General features: G+C 43.6%; 1 protein-coding gene across 1 annotated transcript in view; it reads left to right on the top strand.

Annotated features, from left to right (window-relative positions):
- The first annotated feature begins 4,854 nt into the window (after positions 1–4,854).
- The window catches only part of HUS1 (HUS1 checkpoint clamp component), a 29,626-nt gene continuing 14,379 nt past the window's right edge, over positions 4,855–20,101 (top strand). The window contains exons 1-5 of the mRNA XM_082846429.1: positions 4,855–4,993; positions 5,608–5,735; positions 5,836–6,012; positions 14,536–14,643; positions 15,889–15,963. Of these exons, the coding sequence (XP_082702555.1) occupies positions 4,942–4,993; positions 5,608–5,735; positions 5,836–6,012; positions 14,536–14,643; positions 15,889–15,963 (540 nt within the window). The 5' untranslated portion in view covers positions 4,855–4,941. The remainder of the gene's footprint in view (positions 4,994–5,607; positions 5,736–5,835; positions 6,013–14,535; positions 14,644–15,888; positions 15,964–20,101) is intronic.

Here is a 20,101-nt window from a genome sequence, read left to right as displayed (position 1 = left end):
GATTTAAAAATATCAAATGAAAGAATTAAACTGTATGAAGAGCCAATGAAAGAGAAGTAGATAATGAAAAAAAGACTTCAATAAATGTAAAGACATAACTCATCTGTGGATGCAAAAACTTCACTGTCAAGAAGTCAGTTCTCTCTAAATTGATCTACAAACTCAATTTGATCTCAATTAAAAGCCAGGAAAAAAGTATGGTATTTACGAGACAATTATGGAATATTAAGGAATTGTTTTTAAAAACAATAGGTTATTATGGTATTATGATTTTGTTACAACAAAGAATTCTTATCACTTAGATTTAAAATATATGTTTTAAAATTTACAAATGAAATGATATACCTGGGATATGTTTCAAAATAATATAGGAGGAAATGGGTGGGAGGATCAATGAAAAAGATTGGTCATGAAATGATCATTGCAGTCAGGTGTTGGTCCACAAGGTTTCACTTAATACTATTCTGTCTACATGTATATATGTTTGACATTTTCAGTTTTAGAAAGGTTTAAAAAGATTAAAACACATATGCATAAGAAACCAAAGGGTTGTGTTTTCAACCAAACTGACTCTAAAGTTTCCATGGAAATATAAACTTAGTGAGAAGCTAGGAAACCCCTGAAACTAAGACAATCAGCAAAGGGAAATAGCTCTAAGACTGTTATACTGTGATTTACAGTAAGAAATGTACATTTGTTTTTCTCCCCAGTTTATGGTGCAGAGCTCCTAAAACCCTTGGAATTTCCTGAGCATAAGAGTGATCAAGGTGTCTTTGTTGTGTCAGTGAGGTGACTTTGGGGAAGGATGGGGGCTGGTTGCCAGGAGAACCAACCACTGATTAGAGAGTTGGAAATTTCAGTCTCAACCCTCAACATCTGGGGACAGGAGAGGAGCTGGATGCTGAATCAAATGCCAAAGGCCAGTGATTAAATCAAATCAATCACGCTTATGTAAGACACCTTCATAAAAATCCAAAAGGATGGGGTTTGGAGAGCTTCCGGTTTGGTGAACCCATGGAGATTAGGGAACAATGGCCAGCTCTGAGGCAGTAGGGAAGCTTTGAGCCCCTTCATCATGCTTTGCTCTATTCATTGCTTCCATTTGGCTGTTCCCGAGTTATAGCCTTTTACAATAAACCAGTGAGTAAAATGTTTCTCTTGTAACTAGTAAGTAATGTAACTAGTAATGATTCTCTTGAGTTCTGTGAGTGGCTCTGGCAAAACATTCAAATCCAAGGAGGGGATCATGGTACCCCAATTTACAGCCAGTTGATCAGAAGCACAGATGACATCTGGACTGTGACTGTCATCTGAATGGGGGGGGCAGTCTTGTGGGACCTGTGGGGTCTGACGCTCTCTCCAGGTAGGTAGTGTCAGACTTGAATCATAGGACACCCAGCTGGTCTTGGAGAATTTCTTGGGGTGGGGGAAAAAGCCCCACACATTGGAATTGGTGTCCCAGAGTTATTAATGACATAGATATAAATAATTTAAACTGTGTGATACTGGAACATTGACAGACCAATGGAACAAACAAAAAATTCTGTTTCTGATATTCAGAAATAGATTAATATCTATGTTGGAACATAGTATATATGATAAAGGTGGCATCTCAAAAGGGATGGGAAAAAACAAATGGCTTGGAACAATTATCTCCTCATTAAGAAAAGAACATTGCATCCATACTTCTCAGTTTGAAACATGATGAATTCCCAATATGGGAAAAGATTTACAGGTGTAAAAAAAACATAAAAATATAACAAGAAAACTTGGAAAAACTCCCGTATGGCATTGGATAGAGGAACACCTTTCTGAATATGACTCAGACTTCAGGAGTCACAAAAGAAAAAAAAAAAAGTTCTACTACATCAAAACGAAACACAGAGTCACCCAACAAACGTCTGTCTTCCCCCTCCTGGGTGGAGGAGCTCCCTCCTCGGAGCACGAGCCCCAAGCACTGTACATGACACTTCTAACAGGCTCCACAGATGTCAATTTTTTTAAATTATGAAATGTATTGAAGTATTTTTCCTTTAACATCTAAAAGATGACAAGAGTCTTTGAAGAATTGTTTAAGTGAAACCCACCCTTAAACTAGTATAATTCTCGAAAGAGATTCACTCATGCCACCCCTGCAGTATGCTTTCCCTCATTTTACAGTTTTCCCATGTAAAAGAAAAAAAAAAAGACAAATATTGCCCATCAGGACTGATGTAGAATGTCTGAGCTATGCCAGTATCTTTCCCCTTGGGTAATTTTTCCAACATTAACTGGTAACAATAGGACTGCAAATAGCCTTCCCCTGGGACTGCAGGGGGAAGCAGGCACCTGACAGACACTGGCAGATGCAGCTTTGGGTGACAGCTACTAAATGTATGATACTTATCTAGGTGGAGTTTACCATCTCTGCAGCTATAAAAAGGTTAGTTCCTTACTTCCAGCTCCACACCCTGACTGATGTTTTGTATGCTTCACTCATTGTATTTCCGTTTTCAAGATGAGGGCATTTCCTTGCACAATAAACAAACATAATGAATAACATCAACACTGCTCCCCGGATCTTATAATCATATACATTAGAAGACTATGTATTAGCTAGACAGACAACAATATGACTACACATTGCATTAGAAAACTCAGTACCACACAGGCTTCTAGAGAGCTCTGGTGACCTCATTCCTTGCCTTCAAAACGTTTGGAAGAAATGTAAGGAAGTAGTGTCAATATATTTAATTATCAATACTGAAATTATTGAATTATTTTTTCTAAGAAGCATGCAAAAAGTCCATTTTTATTGATTTATAATCATATTATCATACGGATTATGACCTTCATAAATAAAGATGGATCCAGGATGGCCTCTCTGAGAGATGGTATGGCACAGAGCAAACCATAGCAAAAAGGTCCAAAAGATTGAAGCAAGACACAGCCTCATTAGTGTAATGAAATTCAACTCAGTTCATTAAGTATGTATTGATTATCAACTAATACCTATAATTAGAGAGATATCAAAATATAAATTAGTTTACTTTGGTAAAATTGATCCAAATACATTTATAATCATTTCAAATGCTTTAAGCTTGCCAATTCTCCCTGTACCAAAGACTATTATCTAGTTTCTGGACCACCAATCTTTGCTACTCTTTCAAGAATGGGAACCAAGTAACAATAGCACTTCAGTCCTAATGACAGGCTTAGCCTGAATTATTAATTTGCCAAACCTATTTAAGAAAACTGCAAGAAAACATAAGATTCCTATTATCTTTCAAGAAAAGATCATTTCAACTTAATTTTATATTTGTTGGGTCAAAATTCCTTATATTATTTGGGCCTTTGTGCAGAATGTATACTGACGTATCTTCTTAGGAAGTTTAAAAAAAATCTTTTTTTTTTGGTTAATATTGCCAAAGAGCTTTAATTTTTTTCCTCTTGAACAAAACAACTCATCATCCATGGTTAGACAATTTTCCCCACAACACCCAACACCATTGATGTTGTTATGACTAAACAAATCGGGTTTTTTATTTTATGGCAAAAAAATAAGTGATTTGAAGTAAATATCAATATATTATGAAACATTGTTTACAAAGCTTACTTAGTATTTAATCATATTCATGACCTCCATAGCAACCACCTCATTTAATGATTTATCTATTTTAAAATTAACTTGTGAAGTACTAAAAAGCATGTTTTGTTACTAAAAAATTTAAATGTGACATTAATCATGTTTGGCTTGGCAAACACTTGTAACAATGTAGATTGGAGTCTACCTTGTGTTATAGTCTTAAAATAGGCAGAACTGCTTGTAATTTTCGTATTTTGCACTTTTAAAAGGATCTTTTATTACTGTTTATCATATCTTGATTCTGTACACCACGGTAAAAACAAGGTTGTAGGTTTCTATTTGCAAAGCACATTAAAAATAAAACATTCTTAACAGGGACAATCTTGTCTCTGAAAAACCAAGTTGGAGACGATTGTTCTATTTCTCATTTTGTTTTTCAAAATTCTACCACATCATTTATATCATTTGTGCTGTGAGATTTTTTTTAATTAATTAATTAATTTGTGGCTGTGTTGGGTCTTTCTTGCTTCATGGGGGCTTCTCACTGTGGTGGCTTCTCTTGTTGCAGAGCACCAGCTCTAGGCGTGGGGGCTTCAGTAGTTGTGGCACGCGGGCTCAGTAGTTGCAGCACAATGGGCTCCAGGTGTGTGGGCTCAGTAGTTGTGGCTCGCAGGCTCTAGAGTGCAGGCTCAGTAGTTGTGGTGCACAGGCTTAGTTGCTCTATGGCATGTGGGATCTTCCCGGACTAGGGCTCGAACCCATGGCCCCTGCATTGGCAGGTGGATTCTTAACCACTGCGCCACCAGGAAAGCCCCTCTGCTGTGCGATTTTTTTTAACAGGCTCTAGTGAAGTTCATCTTGAGATAGGACTACAAAATTACCACTTAACATCAGTGTTCTTTAAACATCCTGCGTTTTGCACAGTTTAAAAGTTTAAATTTGAAACAATTTCACAGCATCATCCAACGTGGTCCCGCACCGCTGGGGTACTAGTGCGAACGTCTGAGCCGAGGGAGGTTCTAAAACCCCCCTACCCCAGAGAGGTGTGTTTAAGCGGTAACTCTACTCAATACTTTATAAACAAGGGATTGATTTTATTTCTCATGTTGTAAAAAAGAATTGGAAATAGTGATCACGGAGGTCAAACTTCAAACCGTTAGAACCACTTCCGGTACCTGCGGGCGGAGGACACGTCACTTCCGGCAGAGGTCGCGTCACCTAGGGGCGCGACCCGAAAGCCCTCCTCTCCTCAGCGGCTGGCGTCAGGCTGAGCCAGGCGGAACCCAGGTCAGCGGTGGCGTTTCCGGCGGGCAGCGTAAGGCTGGGGTCCCTGGAGTCGGCCGCCTACGGGCGCCCCGCACGGGCTGCGTCCCGCCATGAAGTTTCGGGCTAAGCTCGTGGATGCGGCCTGTCTGAACAACTTCACGCGTGAGTGGGGGCCGCGTCGGCCCAGGGCGGCGGGGAGGAGGGCAGAGGGGAGGGCGGGAGGCCCGGAAGGGGCAGTGCAAGCGGCCGGAGCCCCGCGAGGAGGATGGGGCGCGCTGGGCTGGCGGGCCGCTGGAGGATGGGGCGGGCGCAGGTGCCGAGGGTTGTCCCTGCAGTTTGAGTCCTATCTCGTGTCTTTTCTTAACCCGGCCGCTGGCGGCACAGACACCTTTATCTGGCGCAGACCGCCCTTCACAGCCCGGCCCCGTTGGTTCCCCCGCCCCCTGCGGCGCCTGGCCCTGCCCCGATCCCTGCAGCACCCGGGGGCCCCGAGTGGACGTGGGAGGGCTGAAGGCGGCCGGTAGGCGCCAGTTCACTTCCGAATATCGCGGTTTGCTTATTCCAGCCCTGATGGCTGGTGATGTGAACGGCGCAGGGTTGGTGGGAGGCTGGCGTGACCTCAGCGGCATTAAAGGCTTCCCGGTGGGTACCAGCGTAAACGTGATTTTCCCACCGGCAAGCTCGTCGGGCCGAACTGGGAGTTCTGCGATCTAAGTTAGCGTCTGGGATACTTGGCGTGCTTCTTAGTAATTCCTTACTCGAATCCTTCGCTGTAGGAGTTAGTAACATGATAGCCAAGCTTGCCAAAACCTGCACTCTGCGTATCAGCCCGGATAAGTTGAACTTCATACTCTCTGACAAGGTGGCCAATGGAGGGGTGAGCATGTGGTGTGAACTGGAGCAGGTGAGCGGAGGCTCTCTGAGGCCTGCAAACCGCCCCCACCCTCGCCCGCCACGAATGCCGCCGGAAAGAGCACAGATGTCCCCCCTTTTTCTTCCCTTAGGAGAACTTCTTCAGCGAATTTCAAATGGAAGGTGTCTCCGCAGAAAACAATGCGATTTATTTAGAGCTAACATCGGAAAATTTATCTCGAGCCTTGAAAACTGCCCAGAATGCCCGAGTCTTGAAAATCAAGCTGACTAATAAACACTTTCCCTGCCTCACAGTTTCTATAGAGCTGGTGAGTACGACGGGAGCGTTTCTGCAACTTCCCAGAGGATTCAAAAGTAGTTATAAGCCTAGGCTTTCTAACAGTATGTGGAAAGCTAATTGGTTTTATTAAAATGAAAGATCTGCATGTCAGTATTTGTTTTCCCTTGGAGTCATGTCCTCCTCATGTTTAAATAGCATTGTGATCCCATAATATTCAACGAGGATACTCCTTTTCCTATGAAATAACACTTCTGCGTCTTTCTTCTCTATCTGCGTAATCCCAGCATCTCCATTTCTTTTACTGGTTTTGTCACCTAGTCTAGAAACCATGGTTTCTCTCCATTTTCACTTTTGAAGCATTTGTGTGTCCCTCCCTTCTCCCACGCCTCTGTTGCTGACACCTTTAAAATGACCTCTGGTTCTCGAGGAATACATTTTTCTTCCATGCTACTACGAGATGAATCCAATGCGCAGCTCTCTTCAGGACACATGTACCCCACAGGCTGTCACTGCTCACAGAATGAAGTTCACGTTTCCAACTTACTGTCCGAAGCCCTTGACGTGTGGCCCAACCCATTGTAGAGCCAGATTGCAAACACCTGCCCTCTGAGTGGTTCCCCAGGTGTGTCCCGTTCTTTCCCAACTCCCAGGCTTTGGGGATGCTGGGTCTTCTCCTTGGAGTCTCTCCTCTTACTCTTTGAAGCCTTAACTTCCTTTAGCGCCAGTGCTGCCTCCTCCCTGGCCTTCCCTCATCCTGGCATCTCTCCTCCTTGTGATTTGTGGACTTTATTTTTCGGGTGAGTGTTGTATTCAGTTTAATGCTCTTTATGGAAGAGGATTTCTCAACTTTTTTTTTTAATTGAAGTATAGTTGATTTACAATGTTGTGTTAATTTCTGCTGTACAGCAAAGTGACTCAGTTATACATATATATGCATTCTTTTTTTTTTTAATATTCTTTTCCACTATGGTTTATCTCAGGGTATTGAATATGGTTCCCTGTGCTATACAGTAGGACCTTGTTGTTTATGCATTCTGTATGTAATAGTAGGCATCTGCTAACCCCAAACTCCCAGTCCATCCCTACCCCACCCACTCTCCCCCTTGGCAACCACAAGCCTGTTCTCTATGTCTGTGAGTCTGTTTCTGTTTCAAAGGTAGGTTCATTTGTGTTATGTTTTAGATTCCACATATAAGTGATACCATATGGTATTTGTCTTCCTCTTTCTGACTTCAGTCACTTAGTATGATAATCTCTAGGTCCATCCATGCTGCTGCAATGGCATTATTTCATTCTATTTTTATGGCCGAGTATTATAACATCGTATGTTTATATATACCACGTGTTCTTTATCCATTCATCTGTCGATGGACATTTAGGTTGTTTCCATGTCCTGGCTATTGTAAATAGTGCTGCTATGAACATATAGGTGCATGCATCTTTTTGGATTATAGTTTTGTCTGGATATATTTCCGGCAGTGGGATTGCTGGGTCATATGGTAATTCTATTTTTAGTATTGTGAGGAACCTCCATACTGTTCTCCATAGTGGCTGCACCAAAACTTACATTCCCACCAACAGTAGGGGAGGGTTCCCTTTTCTTCCCACCCTCTCCAGCATTTGTTATTTGTAGATTTTTAAATTATGGCCATTCTGACTGGTGTGAGGTGGTACCTCATTGTAGTATATTTTGAAAATTAATCCCTTGTCGGTCACATCATTTGCATATATTTTATCCTATTCTGTGGGTTGTCTTTTGGTTTTATTTATGGTTTCCTTTGCTGTGCAAAAGCTTGTAAGTTTGATTAGATCCCATTTGTTTTTGTTTCTATTTCTATTGCCTTGGGAGACTGACCTAAGAAAATATTGCTATGATTTATGTCGGAGAATGTTTTGCATATGCTCTTTCCTAGGAGTTTTATGGTGTCAATGTCTTACTTCTAAGTCTTTAAGCCATTTTGAGTTTATTTTTGTGTATGCTGTGAGGGTGTGTTCTAACTTCATTGATTTACATGCAGCTGTCCAAGTTTCCCAGCACCACTTGCTGAAGGAGCTGTCTTTTTCCCATGGTATATTCTTGCCTCCTTTGTCACAAAGATTAATTGACTCTAGGTGTGTGGGTTTATTTTTGGGCTCTCTGTTCTGTTCCATTGATCCATATGGCTGTTTTTTTTTTGTCAGTACCATGCTGTTTTGATTACTGTAGCTTTGTAGTATTGTCTGAAGTCTGGGAGGGTTATGCCTCCTATTTGTTCTTCTTCCTCAGGATTGCTTTGGGAATTCTGGGTCTTTTATGGTTCCATATGAATTTTAGGGTTATTTATTCTAGTTCTGTGAAAAATGTCATGGGTAATTTGATAGGGATTGCATTAAATCTGTAGATTGCTTTGCTTAGTATGGCCATTTTAACAATATTAATTCTTCCAATGCAAGAGCATGAGATATCTTTCCATTTCTTTGAATCACCTTTAATTACCTTTATTAATGTTTCATTGTTCTCAGCATGTAAGTTTTTCACCTCCTTGGTAAGGTTTATTCCTAAGTATTTTATTGTATTTTTCTTTGACGCAATTTTAAAAGTTTTTTTTTTTTTTGCTTTTTTACTTTCTCTTTCTGATATTTCATTGTTAGTGTAAAGAAATGCAACAGATTTTTGTATGTTAATCTTGTATCCTGCTACCTTGCTGAATTCATTTATCAGTTCTAGTAGTTTTTGTGTCAAGTCTTTAGGATTTTCTATGTGTAGCATCATGTCATCTACATATAATGACAGTTTTGCCTTTTCCCTTCTAATTTGGATGGCTTTTATTTCTTTTTCTTGTTTGATTGCTGTGGCTAACACTTCCAGTAATATGTTGAATAAAGTGGTGAGAGTGGGCATCCTTGTATTTATCCATATTTTAGTGGATAGGCTTTCAGCTTTTCATTGTTATTATATTGGCTATGGGTGTGTCATAAATAGCTTTTGTTATGTTGAGGTATGTTCCCTCTATACCCACTTCGGTAAGAGTTTTTATTATGAATGGATGTTGAATTTTGTCAGATGCTTTTTCTGCATCCATTGAGATGATCATGTGGTTTTTGTCTTTTCTTTTGTTCTTTTTTAAATTTTTTAAATTAAAAAATTTTTTTTATTTTTTGGCTGTGCTGCGTGGCATGCGGTACTTAGTTTCCTGACCAGGATCAAACCCATGCCCCTACAGTGGAAGCATGGAGTCTTAACCACTGGACCGCCAGGGAAGTCCCAGTCTTTTCTTTTGTTGATGTGGTGTATAACATCAGGTTGCGTATGTTGAACCATTCTTGTTAACTTGGGATGAATCCCACTTGGTCATGGTGTCTGATTTTTTTACATGTTGTTGGATTCGGTTTGCTAATATTTTGTTGAGAATTTTTGCATCTATGTTCATCAAAGATATTGGCCTGTAATTTTCATTTTTGCTGGTATCTTTGTCTGGTTTTGGTATTGGGTCAATGGTGGCTTAATATAATGTCTTTGGGAGTGTTCCCTCTTCTTCAGTCTTTTGGAAGAGTTTGAGAAGGATCTGTAAAAGTTCTTCTTTGTATGTTTTGTAGAATTTGCCTGTGAAGCCATCTGGTCCTTGACTTTTGTTTGTAGGGAATTTTTTTTTTTATTACAGATTTTATTTCACTTCTAGTGATCAGTCTGTTCAAATTATCGATTTCTTCTTGATTCGACTTTTGGTAGGCTGTATGTTTCCTGAAACTTGTCTATTTCCTCTAGGTTGTCCAATTTGTTCAAATATAATTGTTCATAGCAGTCTCTTATGTTTTTTTCTGCAGTATCAGTTGATAGCTCTCCTTTTTCATTTCTTATTTTGTTTGGTTTCTCTCTCTTTTCTTCTTGGTGATCCTGGCCAGACGTTTGTCAATGTTGTTTACCCTTTCAAAGAACCAGCTCTTGGCTTTATTGATTTTTTCTATTTTTTTACTCTCTATTTTATTTATTTCCCCTGTGATCTTTATTATTTCCTTCCTTCTGCTGACTTTAGGTGGTGGTCTTTTTTTGATTCTTTTAGGCAGTAGGTTAGGTTGTTTATTTGAGATTTTTCTTGTTTTTTTGAGGAAGGCCTGTATTGCTATGAACTTCCAAGAACTGCTTTTGCTGCATCCTTAGATTTTGTATGGTTGCGTTTTCATTGTCATTTGTCACAAGGTATTTTTAAATTTCATTCTTGATTTCCTTCTTGACCCATTGGTTTCGTAGTAGCATGTTGTTTAGTCTCCATGTAATTGTTTTTTTCTCATTTCTTTTGCTGTGGTTGATTTCTATTTTCATGCCATTGTGGTCAGAAAAGATGCTTGAAATAATGTCTATACTCTTAAATTTGTTGAGGTTTGTTTTGTGCCCTAGTATGTTGTCAGTCCTAAAGAATGTTCCATGTGCACTTGAAAAGAATGTGTTTTCTTTTTTTTTTTAATGTAATGTCCCCAAAACAACAATTAAGTGTAGCTGTTCTGTTGTATCATTTAGGATCTCTGTTGCCTTATTGATTTTCTGTTTCAAAGAGCTGTCCACTGATGCAAGTCAGGTGTTAAAGTCTCCTACTATTATTGTATTCCTGTCAGTTTCTTCCTTTATGTTTGTTAGTATTTGTTTTATGTATTTGGGTGCTCTGATATTAGTTGCATATATGTTGACGAGTATAAAGTCCTCCTCTTGTATTGATCCTTTTATCATTATATACTGTCCTTATTTATCATTCTTTATGGCCTTTGTTTTAAAGTCTGTTTTGTCTGATACAAGTGGTGCAACTGCCACTTTCTTGTCAATTCCGTTTCCATGAAATATCTTTTTCCATTCCCTCACTTTCAATCTTTGTGTTTCTTTTGCCCTGAAGTGGGTCTCTAGTGTTTTTTTTTGGCCATACCATGCCGTGCTGTGTGCAGGATTTTAGTTCCTAACCAGGGATTGAACCTGTGCCCTGTAGTGGAAGCACAGAGCCTTAACCACTGGACTGCCAGGGAAGTCCCTGAAGTGGGTCTCTTGTAGGCAGCATATTGCAGGCTCTTTTTTATCCAGTCCGCCACTCTGTCTTTTGATTGGAGCATTTAGTCCACTGACATTTGAGGAAATTATTGATAAATATGTATTTACTGCCATTTTAAACCTTGTTTTCCAATTGATTTTATGTTTCTTCTTTGTTCCTGTATTTCTCTTCTTGTTTTTCTTTTTGTGGTTTGATTCCTTTTATTTTATGCTTGTGTTCTGTTCTTTTTGGTTTTTGTGAATCTATTGTATGTTGTTGATTTGTGGTTACCCTGTTTTTCAAGTATGTTAACCCGTTTCTATATCTACTTGCTTTAGACTGATAGTCATTGTAGGCTCAAACACATTTAAAAAAAAAATCTACATTTTCTAATTCTCCTCCCCTACGTTTTATGAATTTGATGTCCTGTTTTACATCTTCATGTTTATTCTTTTGTAGTTTGTTGTGGTTATCATCGCTTTCACAGATAGATTTAAAAATTTTTTTTTTCTTTTTAATTTGTATGTTGGCTTAAGTGATTTACTTTCCATTTGTTATTCCCTCTTTCCTATAGCTTGTTGCTTCGTTTCTATTTAGAGAAGACCTTTCAATATTTCTTTTAGGCTAGGTTTAGTATCACTGTATTCTTTTAGATTTTGCTTGTCTGAGAAGTTTTTTCTCCTCCTATTCTAAATGATAATCTTGCTGGGTAGAGTATTCTAGGTTGCAGATTTTTTTCCCTTTCAAGACTTTGAATATATTTTGCCACTCCCTTCTGGCCTGCAACATTTCCATAGTGAAATCAGCTGAGAGCCTTATGGGGGTTCCCTTGTAATTAACTCCTTGTTTTTCTCTTTCTGTCTTTAGAATTCTCTCTTTAACTTTTGCCAGTTTTTTTTTTTTTTTTTTTTGCAGTACGCGGGCCTCTCAGTTGTGGCCTCTCCCGTTGCAGAGCACAGGCTCCAGATGCGCAGGCTCAGCGGCCATGGCTCACGGGCCCAGCCGCTATGCGGCATGTGGGATCCTCCCAGACCGGGGCACGAACCCCTGTCCCCTGCATCGGCAGGTGGACTCTCAACCACTGTGCCACCAGGGAAGCCCAACTTTTGCCATTTTAATTGTGTCTTGGTGCACGTCTGTTTGGGTTCACCTTACTTGGGACCCTCTGTACTTCCTGTACCTGGATGTATGTTTCCTTCTTTAGGTTTGGGAAGCTTTCAGCCATAATTTCTTCAAAACATTTTTGATCCACTTTTCTTTCTTCTCCTTCTGGAATCCGTATTATGCATTGATTGGCATGCTTTATATTATCCCATAGATCTCTTATCTTGCTTTCATTTTTTTTTTTCTTTTGGCTTTCTGTCTGCTGTTGTGATTGAGTGATTTCCATTATTCTGTCTTCCAGCTCACTTGTTCATTCTTCTATGTTATTCATTCTGTTATTCATTGCCTTGAGCTCAGCTTTCATCTCGGCAAATTAATTTTGTAATTTTTCTTGGCTCCTCCTTGTTGTCTCTAGTTCTTTTTTACAGTACTCTGCACTTCTGTCAAAAGCCTTTCTTAATACCTTCACTATTATCATCACCACCTTTTTGAACTTTTTCTCTGTTAGACTGAAGAAGTCTGTTTCATTGTTTGTTCCTTTGGGGAATTCTCTCTTGGTCTTTTAACTGGGAGTGGTTCCTCAGCTTCTTCATTTTACTTGTATTTTTCTTTCTCTGAGCTTAGGAGAAACAGTTACCAACTGTGGTCTTAGAAGGCTATTTATATGCGGGAGTGTCCCTGTGTAGCTTGTGTAGGTTTAATATTTTTGGTGTGAGGGCTGCTTTTAGTATGGATGCCTTTTGCCACTCCTCAGCACGTGTTGGCCACTACCCCCTTGATGGGGAGTGTGCAGATGCGGCGGCTTTTGCATGTTCCCGGAGCCGCAGCAGTGAGGGCAGCTGGTGCCCCCTCCTGGAGTTCTCAGCGGTGGTGGCGGCTGGCACCTGCCCACCCAGAGCCCACAACAGACGCTCATGTGTCTTCCCAGAGCCCGCAGCGGCTTGCACGTGCTCCTGGAGCCTGCGATGGCAGTGGCAGCTGGCGCCCACTCCTGACACTCTAAGCGGCAGCGGTGGCTCACGCCCGCCCCAGGGACTCATATAGGTGGCGTTGTGTTGCCTGAAAGTGCGTGTGCACGTGGAAGGAAGCTCCTGTGGCGGCCCCACCCCTCCACACATCCTCCAACAGTGGCATGTTGCCTCTCTGGCGGGCCCAGGTACGCCCTTGGTCATGGCCACACCACACTCCAGCCCCTTCAGGCAGCCCACCCCAGTCCTCTCCCTGGGTCTGAACTCCGAAGCCTGCGCTTCAGCACCCAGCCCCCACCCGCCCCGGCGGACACGTGTCTCAGGCTGGGCAGTGCAGGGCGGTGGCATCTCCCATGTGTGCAGGTCTCTCTCCATTCTGCCTTCTGTAAACTGGTTGCTGGATTCTCCTCCAAGGTTCTACAGCTCCCCCTCTGTCCAGGCTGATCTCCCTGCTTGTGAGGGGACATCCAGGGTGTGGGCACCTTTCCTCTTTCACAGCTCCCTCCCTGGGGTGCAGGCCCCATCCCAATTACCCTCTCTGTTTTGTTCTTTTTTCTTTTGTCCTACCCAGTTGCGTGGAGGTTTTCTCGCCCTTTCTGAAGCCTGAGGTCTTCTGCCAGGTCTCAGTAGGTGTCCTGTGAGCACCGTTCTGCATGTGGATGTAGTTCTGATGCATCTGTGGGAGGTGGTGAGCCCGCATGCTGCTCCTCCACTGTCTTGATCACTCTCTTCCTCAACCTTCCTTCCTTTTTCTCAGCTCTTTGCAGTCATGCAGTTCTCAGAGCTAATCTGTATTTCACCTCACAATATAAGTGTGGTGTGGTTCTAAAGTTACTTAGGGAAAAGTAAGAGAGTATCATATCATGCTTTTCTTTCTTAAAGTGCAGAATATGTTGGGCTGTGGAGTCTCAGAGGAGCCCATGCACATAGACAGGTCGAGTTTTATCCTTCCAGCAGCACACGAGTGTCCTGTGCACACAGAACGGTCTCTTGGTCCCTTCTGCATAGCAGTCAGCTTGTGCTTCACGACTTTACACTGCTCTTCTCCCTGCCTGGGAGAACACTATCCCCTTCGTCTCTATTTTCCCACGACTGACAGCTCGTCCTTGTTCTGGTCCTATCTGAAACGTCACCTCTCGGAGAAGCTTTTCCTGACTTCCCACTCTAAGACACTCCTCACACGCTCACCTGGTTGCTGTTTTGCTTTCTTCAAATCTGTAGTGATTATATGTAGTGCACCCAGCTTGTATAGTTTGTGTTTCCTTCCTTACCCACCTGTACCTCTGGAACAGAGGGAACCTTATCTTATTCTTGTTCACCACACTTCCCAGCTCCTAACAGGACCCCAAGCTGGATACGCACACCATAAATATTTGTTGAATTGAGAACATTCCACTTAGATTTGGTATCAACTTTTTTAGTCTTTCAGTTCTTTTTTTTAAGTGTTGACGGGATGATACAAATAATTTTTAATTTTTCTGTTGGCAGTTATCTGTGTCAAGCAGTAGTCGTGTTGTGACACATGACATCCCTGTAAAGGTTATTCCTCGAAAACTGTGGAAGGACTTACAAGAACCGACGGTCCCGGACGCTGACGTGAGTGATGCCTGGCGTCCTGTCACTCACCACGTATTAAATGGTGTGATTTGAATTCTCTGACTTTAGATAAAGTCTTGCCGTAGGTTTTATTTGAAAGTTGTATAGTGCCTGAAAAGAGATAGTCTTTTTTTTTTTTTTTTTTTTTTTTTTTTTTGCGGTACGCGGGCCTCTCACTGTTGCGGCCTCTCCCGTTGTGGAGCACAGGCTCCGGACGCGCAGGCTCAGCGGCCATGGCTCATGGGCCCAGCTGCTCCGCGGCATGTGGGATCTTCCCGGACCGGGGCACGAACCCGTGTCCCCTGCATCGGCAGGCGGACTCTCAACCACTGCGCCACCAGGGAAGCCCAAGAGATAGTCATTTTTAAAGGACACTCCCAGAAAAAAAAAAAATTGCAGTATTTGTCTTTACTTGTTCACATAAAACATCCTAAAGTAGCGTTTTACATAATAGGAATGCCACATTCTTTACAGTTAGGAGAGAGAAAGTCTTGCCCAATAATGCTTAAGTAAAACTAAGGTAGTATTTTGGAGGACCATCGCATTTATCGGGAGTAGCGGTCCTAGGCGCCAGCTTGGGTTTCACAGAACGTGGTTTTTTCCTTTGTCTCGTAAGGAGTGATGCCCAGGGTGTGTGGGAGAGCCTGCTTTAGTTCTCCTGACAGGAGTCCCAGAGCCACTGGAAGTAAAGATGATGCCCAAGGGTCAAACTCTTGCTCACGATGTATTGAAGAAGAGACCGTGAAAATACAGCGAATGGAATATTTACTTGGCTTTTTCTAGAAGACATCTTTGCTGGGAAAAAGCCAGTATCGTACCAAGTACTGCTGCAACCCAGTCTGAGCACTGCTGCAGAGACTGGCCCCCAGTGTTTCTGCACAGGGTAGGAGGCAGACCTTGAGCCTGGGTGTGAACCCCTGGAGGACGGCCTCCCCCGGTGCTGAGCCTTAGTCCCCTGGGGCACGTGCAGAGGGCATCTTGGCTGCAGGGCTGCAGTCTTGGAAGCAGGGAATGCCTGCAGGGACATGGTCACTGATGTCACCAGAGGCAGGCATGAGTGAGTGAAGTTGTAAACTTGTTTTTCTTTTTATATTTTAAAAAGGACCTGTATTCAGGCAATTTAAAAACAAGATTCCAGAGCTTTTAAGCGTACACACATTGTGAACAGGTAATGAGCACCTGTCAGTACTTGACTATGTTATGTCAATGTGTTAATACTCCTGATTTTTCTCATTTGCTTTATAGGTTAGTATTTATTTACCAGTCTTGAAGACTATGAAGAGCATTGTGGAGAAGATGAAAAACATCAGCAATCACCTTGTAAGTCCTAACTTCTTGGAAAAGAGCTCCCAAGTGTGTGGTTTCGGCTGCGTGTCCTGGGAGGAGCCTCGTCTGATGGAGTCTTGGTGCCCTGCCATTCACCATGTGGTGTCCGCGTGGGGCGTCCCTCACCCCCTGGCTCTGGGGGCCTGGCTGGTTGTTGAGAGCCTGCAGTTTTACAGGTGCCTGTAGCAACCTGCTCAGGTCTTCTCAACTTTCCTCACTCGCATTTGCCCTAGTCCCTCATATCTATATTAATAGTATGTTAAGGATATATTCAACAGTTCTGGCTTTCTTTCCATATGTTCTGGACAGCATATTACATGTTTTATCTGATAATGTACATATTTTCTTATGATCACTGATGCTGGCCTCTCTACTTGCCAGATGTCTCTGTGAGCCCAGGACGGAGATCCCCCAGGACACACCCCTCTTCCTGTAGGCAGCTCTTAGGTCAGGTCGAGGGTCATGTTTACTTCCCTGTTTTCTTCTGTGAAGGTTTTCTGCCAATGTCATGAAACGCTATATGTGACAGTGACAGTGTTGGGGGATCGTGTGGGTCATTCTCCTTCCCTCCCAGGGTTCTCCTGAGTTCTTCACTCACCCCCAAAACTCATTCGATTGTGTCCCTGGATGTTTCATTATAGAAACCCCGGTCCACCTGGTGAAACCTTTGCTCTTCGGTGTCTGCAGGCCAGTTACCTGCCACATGGCTGCCCCCTCCCTGCAGAACTCCTCTAGACTCTTGTCCATCCCCACAGCACCGGTTCTTCCCAGGCCCCATCTCTGCTGTTCACACTTGGCTGCTTCTCTCCCGTTGTCCCCTGGAAAGCACTTAGCCCTTCTCACTGCTCATCAGAATTCCCAGACCTTCTCCCACCACACTGGCTGTAAGCTCCTCCTCTGCCGAGCTGCTCTGTTCAGCACTACATAAGTTACCTGCTAGCACCTGGGAACCCCTCCTAAAGTGGCAGCTTCCTGAAAAGGGAAATTGTCTTAACCGTCTCTGCGTGACAGCCACCCACTGTGGGGTTGCCAGTCAGCACGTGGGTAATAGGTGTTTGCGCATGGACCTGGAATGAAACTTAGCTTCAAGAGATCTTTGGAATTACAAAAGTTTCCTGAAGCTTAGAAAACATTGATGGGCTGTTTTATCACCGCAGGTGTGCTCGCTTGAGAGTAATTTTCTTCCATGACTTCATCTTTATAGATTTCACTTTAATTTAGGATGGCTTCGGATGAAGCAGTGTGTCCTGGGCAGACATGGGTGTTCTGCTCTGCCTGCCTTGATGTTGATCCAGTTGTCAGGCTGGGAGCTTCCTCTGAGGATACCCTGGGGACCTCCAGAGAGGTTCGAGAGGCCCAGGAGAGAAAAGGCAGGGCGAGTAAGTCAAGGATCCGATTGTTTGTTCTTTTGGTCCAAGGGAAGTGAGTCAGCAAAGTCGCTTAGATAAAATCATCAAAGGTGTTTTTCTCTTCCCTGGAGTGTTTAAAAGCCAGAATTTTGTGGAAGTGGTTCCTGCACTGTGAAATACTAAGGGGAAAGTTATCAAGCATATGGAAAGTTGGAGTAGCCAAATGCATAACGAGATCTACTTGAGTAACCAGAATTCTGTGTCTGAAGATTACAGGCAAGAGAACTAAGGAAAATGACTAGGACTTAACACATTAAAAATATCCCTGTCCCGTCAGATGCCCCAGCGGCCCTTGATGAGATGCCATCCTTACCTTACTTCCTTTAATGAGAGACGTGGCCAGTGGGGGTGGGTTGCGTGTACGACTCAGGTAGGAACAGAAAAAACAGGCATGGACTGACAGAAGTCTCCGCCAGGTTTTAAGGCATTGGGCTCCCCTCCAACCAAATGCCAGTTCTGGTTCAGGAGGTCTGCGGTGGGGTCAGGCTGAGTTTCTGACGGGCGCGCAGGGATGCTGTTGCTGTGGTGGACACGTGGGTCGGCGGTGCTTGGTGGTTGGAGCAGTGCTCTGTTGCTTACACCTTATATGTTGTCTCAGCCTCAGAGGAGCCGAGTCCTTGCAGCCACCCTGGGCCCCCCACTGAGCGGTGCGCCCAGGTGCTGGGTGTTATCCAGCACGGGAATGGCAGCCTAACTGTCACAGTGGCTCTGTGACTTTTTGTGAATCGAGATCATTTATGTTAGGTTCCCAGTGCGTTTAGCCACTCTTCCGTAAATGGTGGGTAATTATCATTTGGGGAATCTCCGAAAGAGGTAAGACTTTGTCCAAGTCCCTAAGAAGCAAAGTATGTTGACGTGGCTAATACTCTGGCCATCGCTCACAAAATAAACATGGCGACCAGTGTTCAGAGTGTTGCTCGTGAACTCCCTTGGCAAGTTCTGTTTGAACACTGCCCCACACCAGGCACCGGGTGTGGTCAGAGGTGTGGAGCTACTGTTTGATCACTCAGGCGGTGGGGATGTGAAGAAAGTTGCGAGAGTGTTTGAAGTCTGGAGTGAATCTAGAACCTTGCAAGCTGCCTTCTTGAATAAATCTGTATTTATATAAAACCTGTTTTTCAAAAGCGGGGAGAATTTACAGGTAGATACTGAGTGTGTGCTTACTCAAAGCAGACGGGCCTGTGTTAGCTTTAGAGTCCTGGTAAGCACAAGGATTGTTTTACATATTTCAGTCAAGTATTGTGTCCAGATAAGAGAGCAGGCTTAGAAACATCACCGTGTGTATCTGGGTAGTGAAAGAATAATGAATTCTTCTCGTTCAGAGGTACGTTTACTAGATGATGCAGCAAGGAAATGTAGAGGCTGTTTTCTGTGTAATGTCAAAGCCTTAGAAATGAGAGCTCACTCAAGTTAAAAACATTTTTTGATTTTGTTACTAGGATGGAAACTATTCAGAGTTCACTAATTTTAAGGAACAAGAATAAGGTCTACTAGGTGACACTCCGAAGTAAATCTGTCTGAGATTTAGCTGCAGCTGAGCCCTGCGGAGCAGGCCGTGCTCCGCTCACCCATGGCCTCTGCCCCTTTTGCCGCGCCTCTAGAATGGCTCCTCGGCCAGACGACCACCATCACCTGCGGCGGCTCGGTGACCTCTTGCATTGTTGGTTGAGCAAAATGCTGGCTTGCATGCTGCTGCACGGGCTTTCCGAAGACCTGCCAGGCTTTAGAGATGGCCAGATACCGACGGTAAAAGGCGAAGTGCAGCATGCCCTGGGCAGATTGCCCAAATCTTGGTACCTGTATCATGTCGTGGTACCTGTATCTTTCTCTGAACTTAATTTCTAGATTCTGTCCTGTTTAGAGACCCTGTTGGTTGGTGGAGGGCAGAGCTTGAAAGGAAAGGGCCCCTCTGATCTTGGGAGAAGTTCCAGGCACTGTTGGGGTGGGGAGAGGTGTGGCCGGTAGGGGCCACGGCAATTGGTCACCAAGCCCAGCTGTCCTCTGAATACGGAAAGCCCAGCGGCCACGGGGCCCCGCAGCTTGTTGGAGTCCTGGACACCTGACGGCATCTTCGGGCCTTTCTGAATTTGGAAATCTCACTTCCCAATGTCTGAGTTTATTTTTCAGGTAGATGGTTATGTTCTCCTGATATTCTGAAGGCTTTCTGATTATGTGGAATTGGCAGTTGTAATAGATGGTTTGGTCCATTTATAAAGATAAGGCAGGTGGGGCTTCCCTGGTGGCGCAGTGGTTGAGAGTCCGCCTGCCGACGCGGGGGATGCGAGTTCGTGCCCCGGTCCGGGAAGATCCCACATGCCGCGGAGCGGATGGGCCCATGAGCCATGGCCACTGAGCCTGCGTGTCCGGAGCCTGTGCCCCGCAACGGGAGAGGCCACAATAGTGAGAGGCCCACGTACTGCAAAAAAAATAAATAAATAAAATAAGGCAGGTGGTGAGCTTCTAACTTCACGTTCTCTTCCGGTTCTCCTCCCTCTGTTTTGCAGGAGTCACACAGTGTCTGTGTTGTCAGAGCTGCTAGCAGGGACCCCCAGCCTCACCTGTTCTCAGGTTTTCCCACGGCGCTCTGCATGCGGAGGGGCTGCTCTCCGGGGATTTCTGAGTCCCTGGCTCTCAGACCTTGTCTTCTTGCTGATGCCATGTGGGGCTTGGTGCTGTCAGGAGTGCCCTGCGTCTGGGGGGGCTACCTTGTCACCTGGTTTGTT

This window comes from Leucopleurus acutus, assembly GCF_964270905.1.
Source record: "Leucopleurus acutus genome assembly, chromosome: 9".
In the NCBI taxonomy this organism is placed as follows: Eukaryota; Metazoa; Chordata; class Mammalia; order Artiodactyla; family Delphinidae; genus Leucopleurus; species Leucopleurus acutus.
This window is presented reverse-complemented; position numbering and strand designations above follow the sequence as displayed.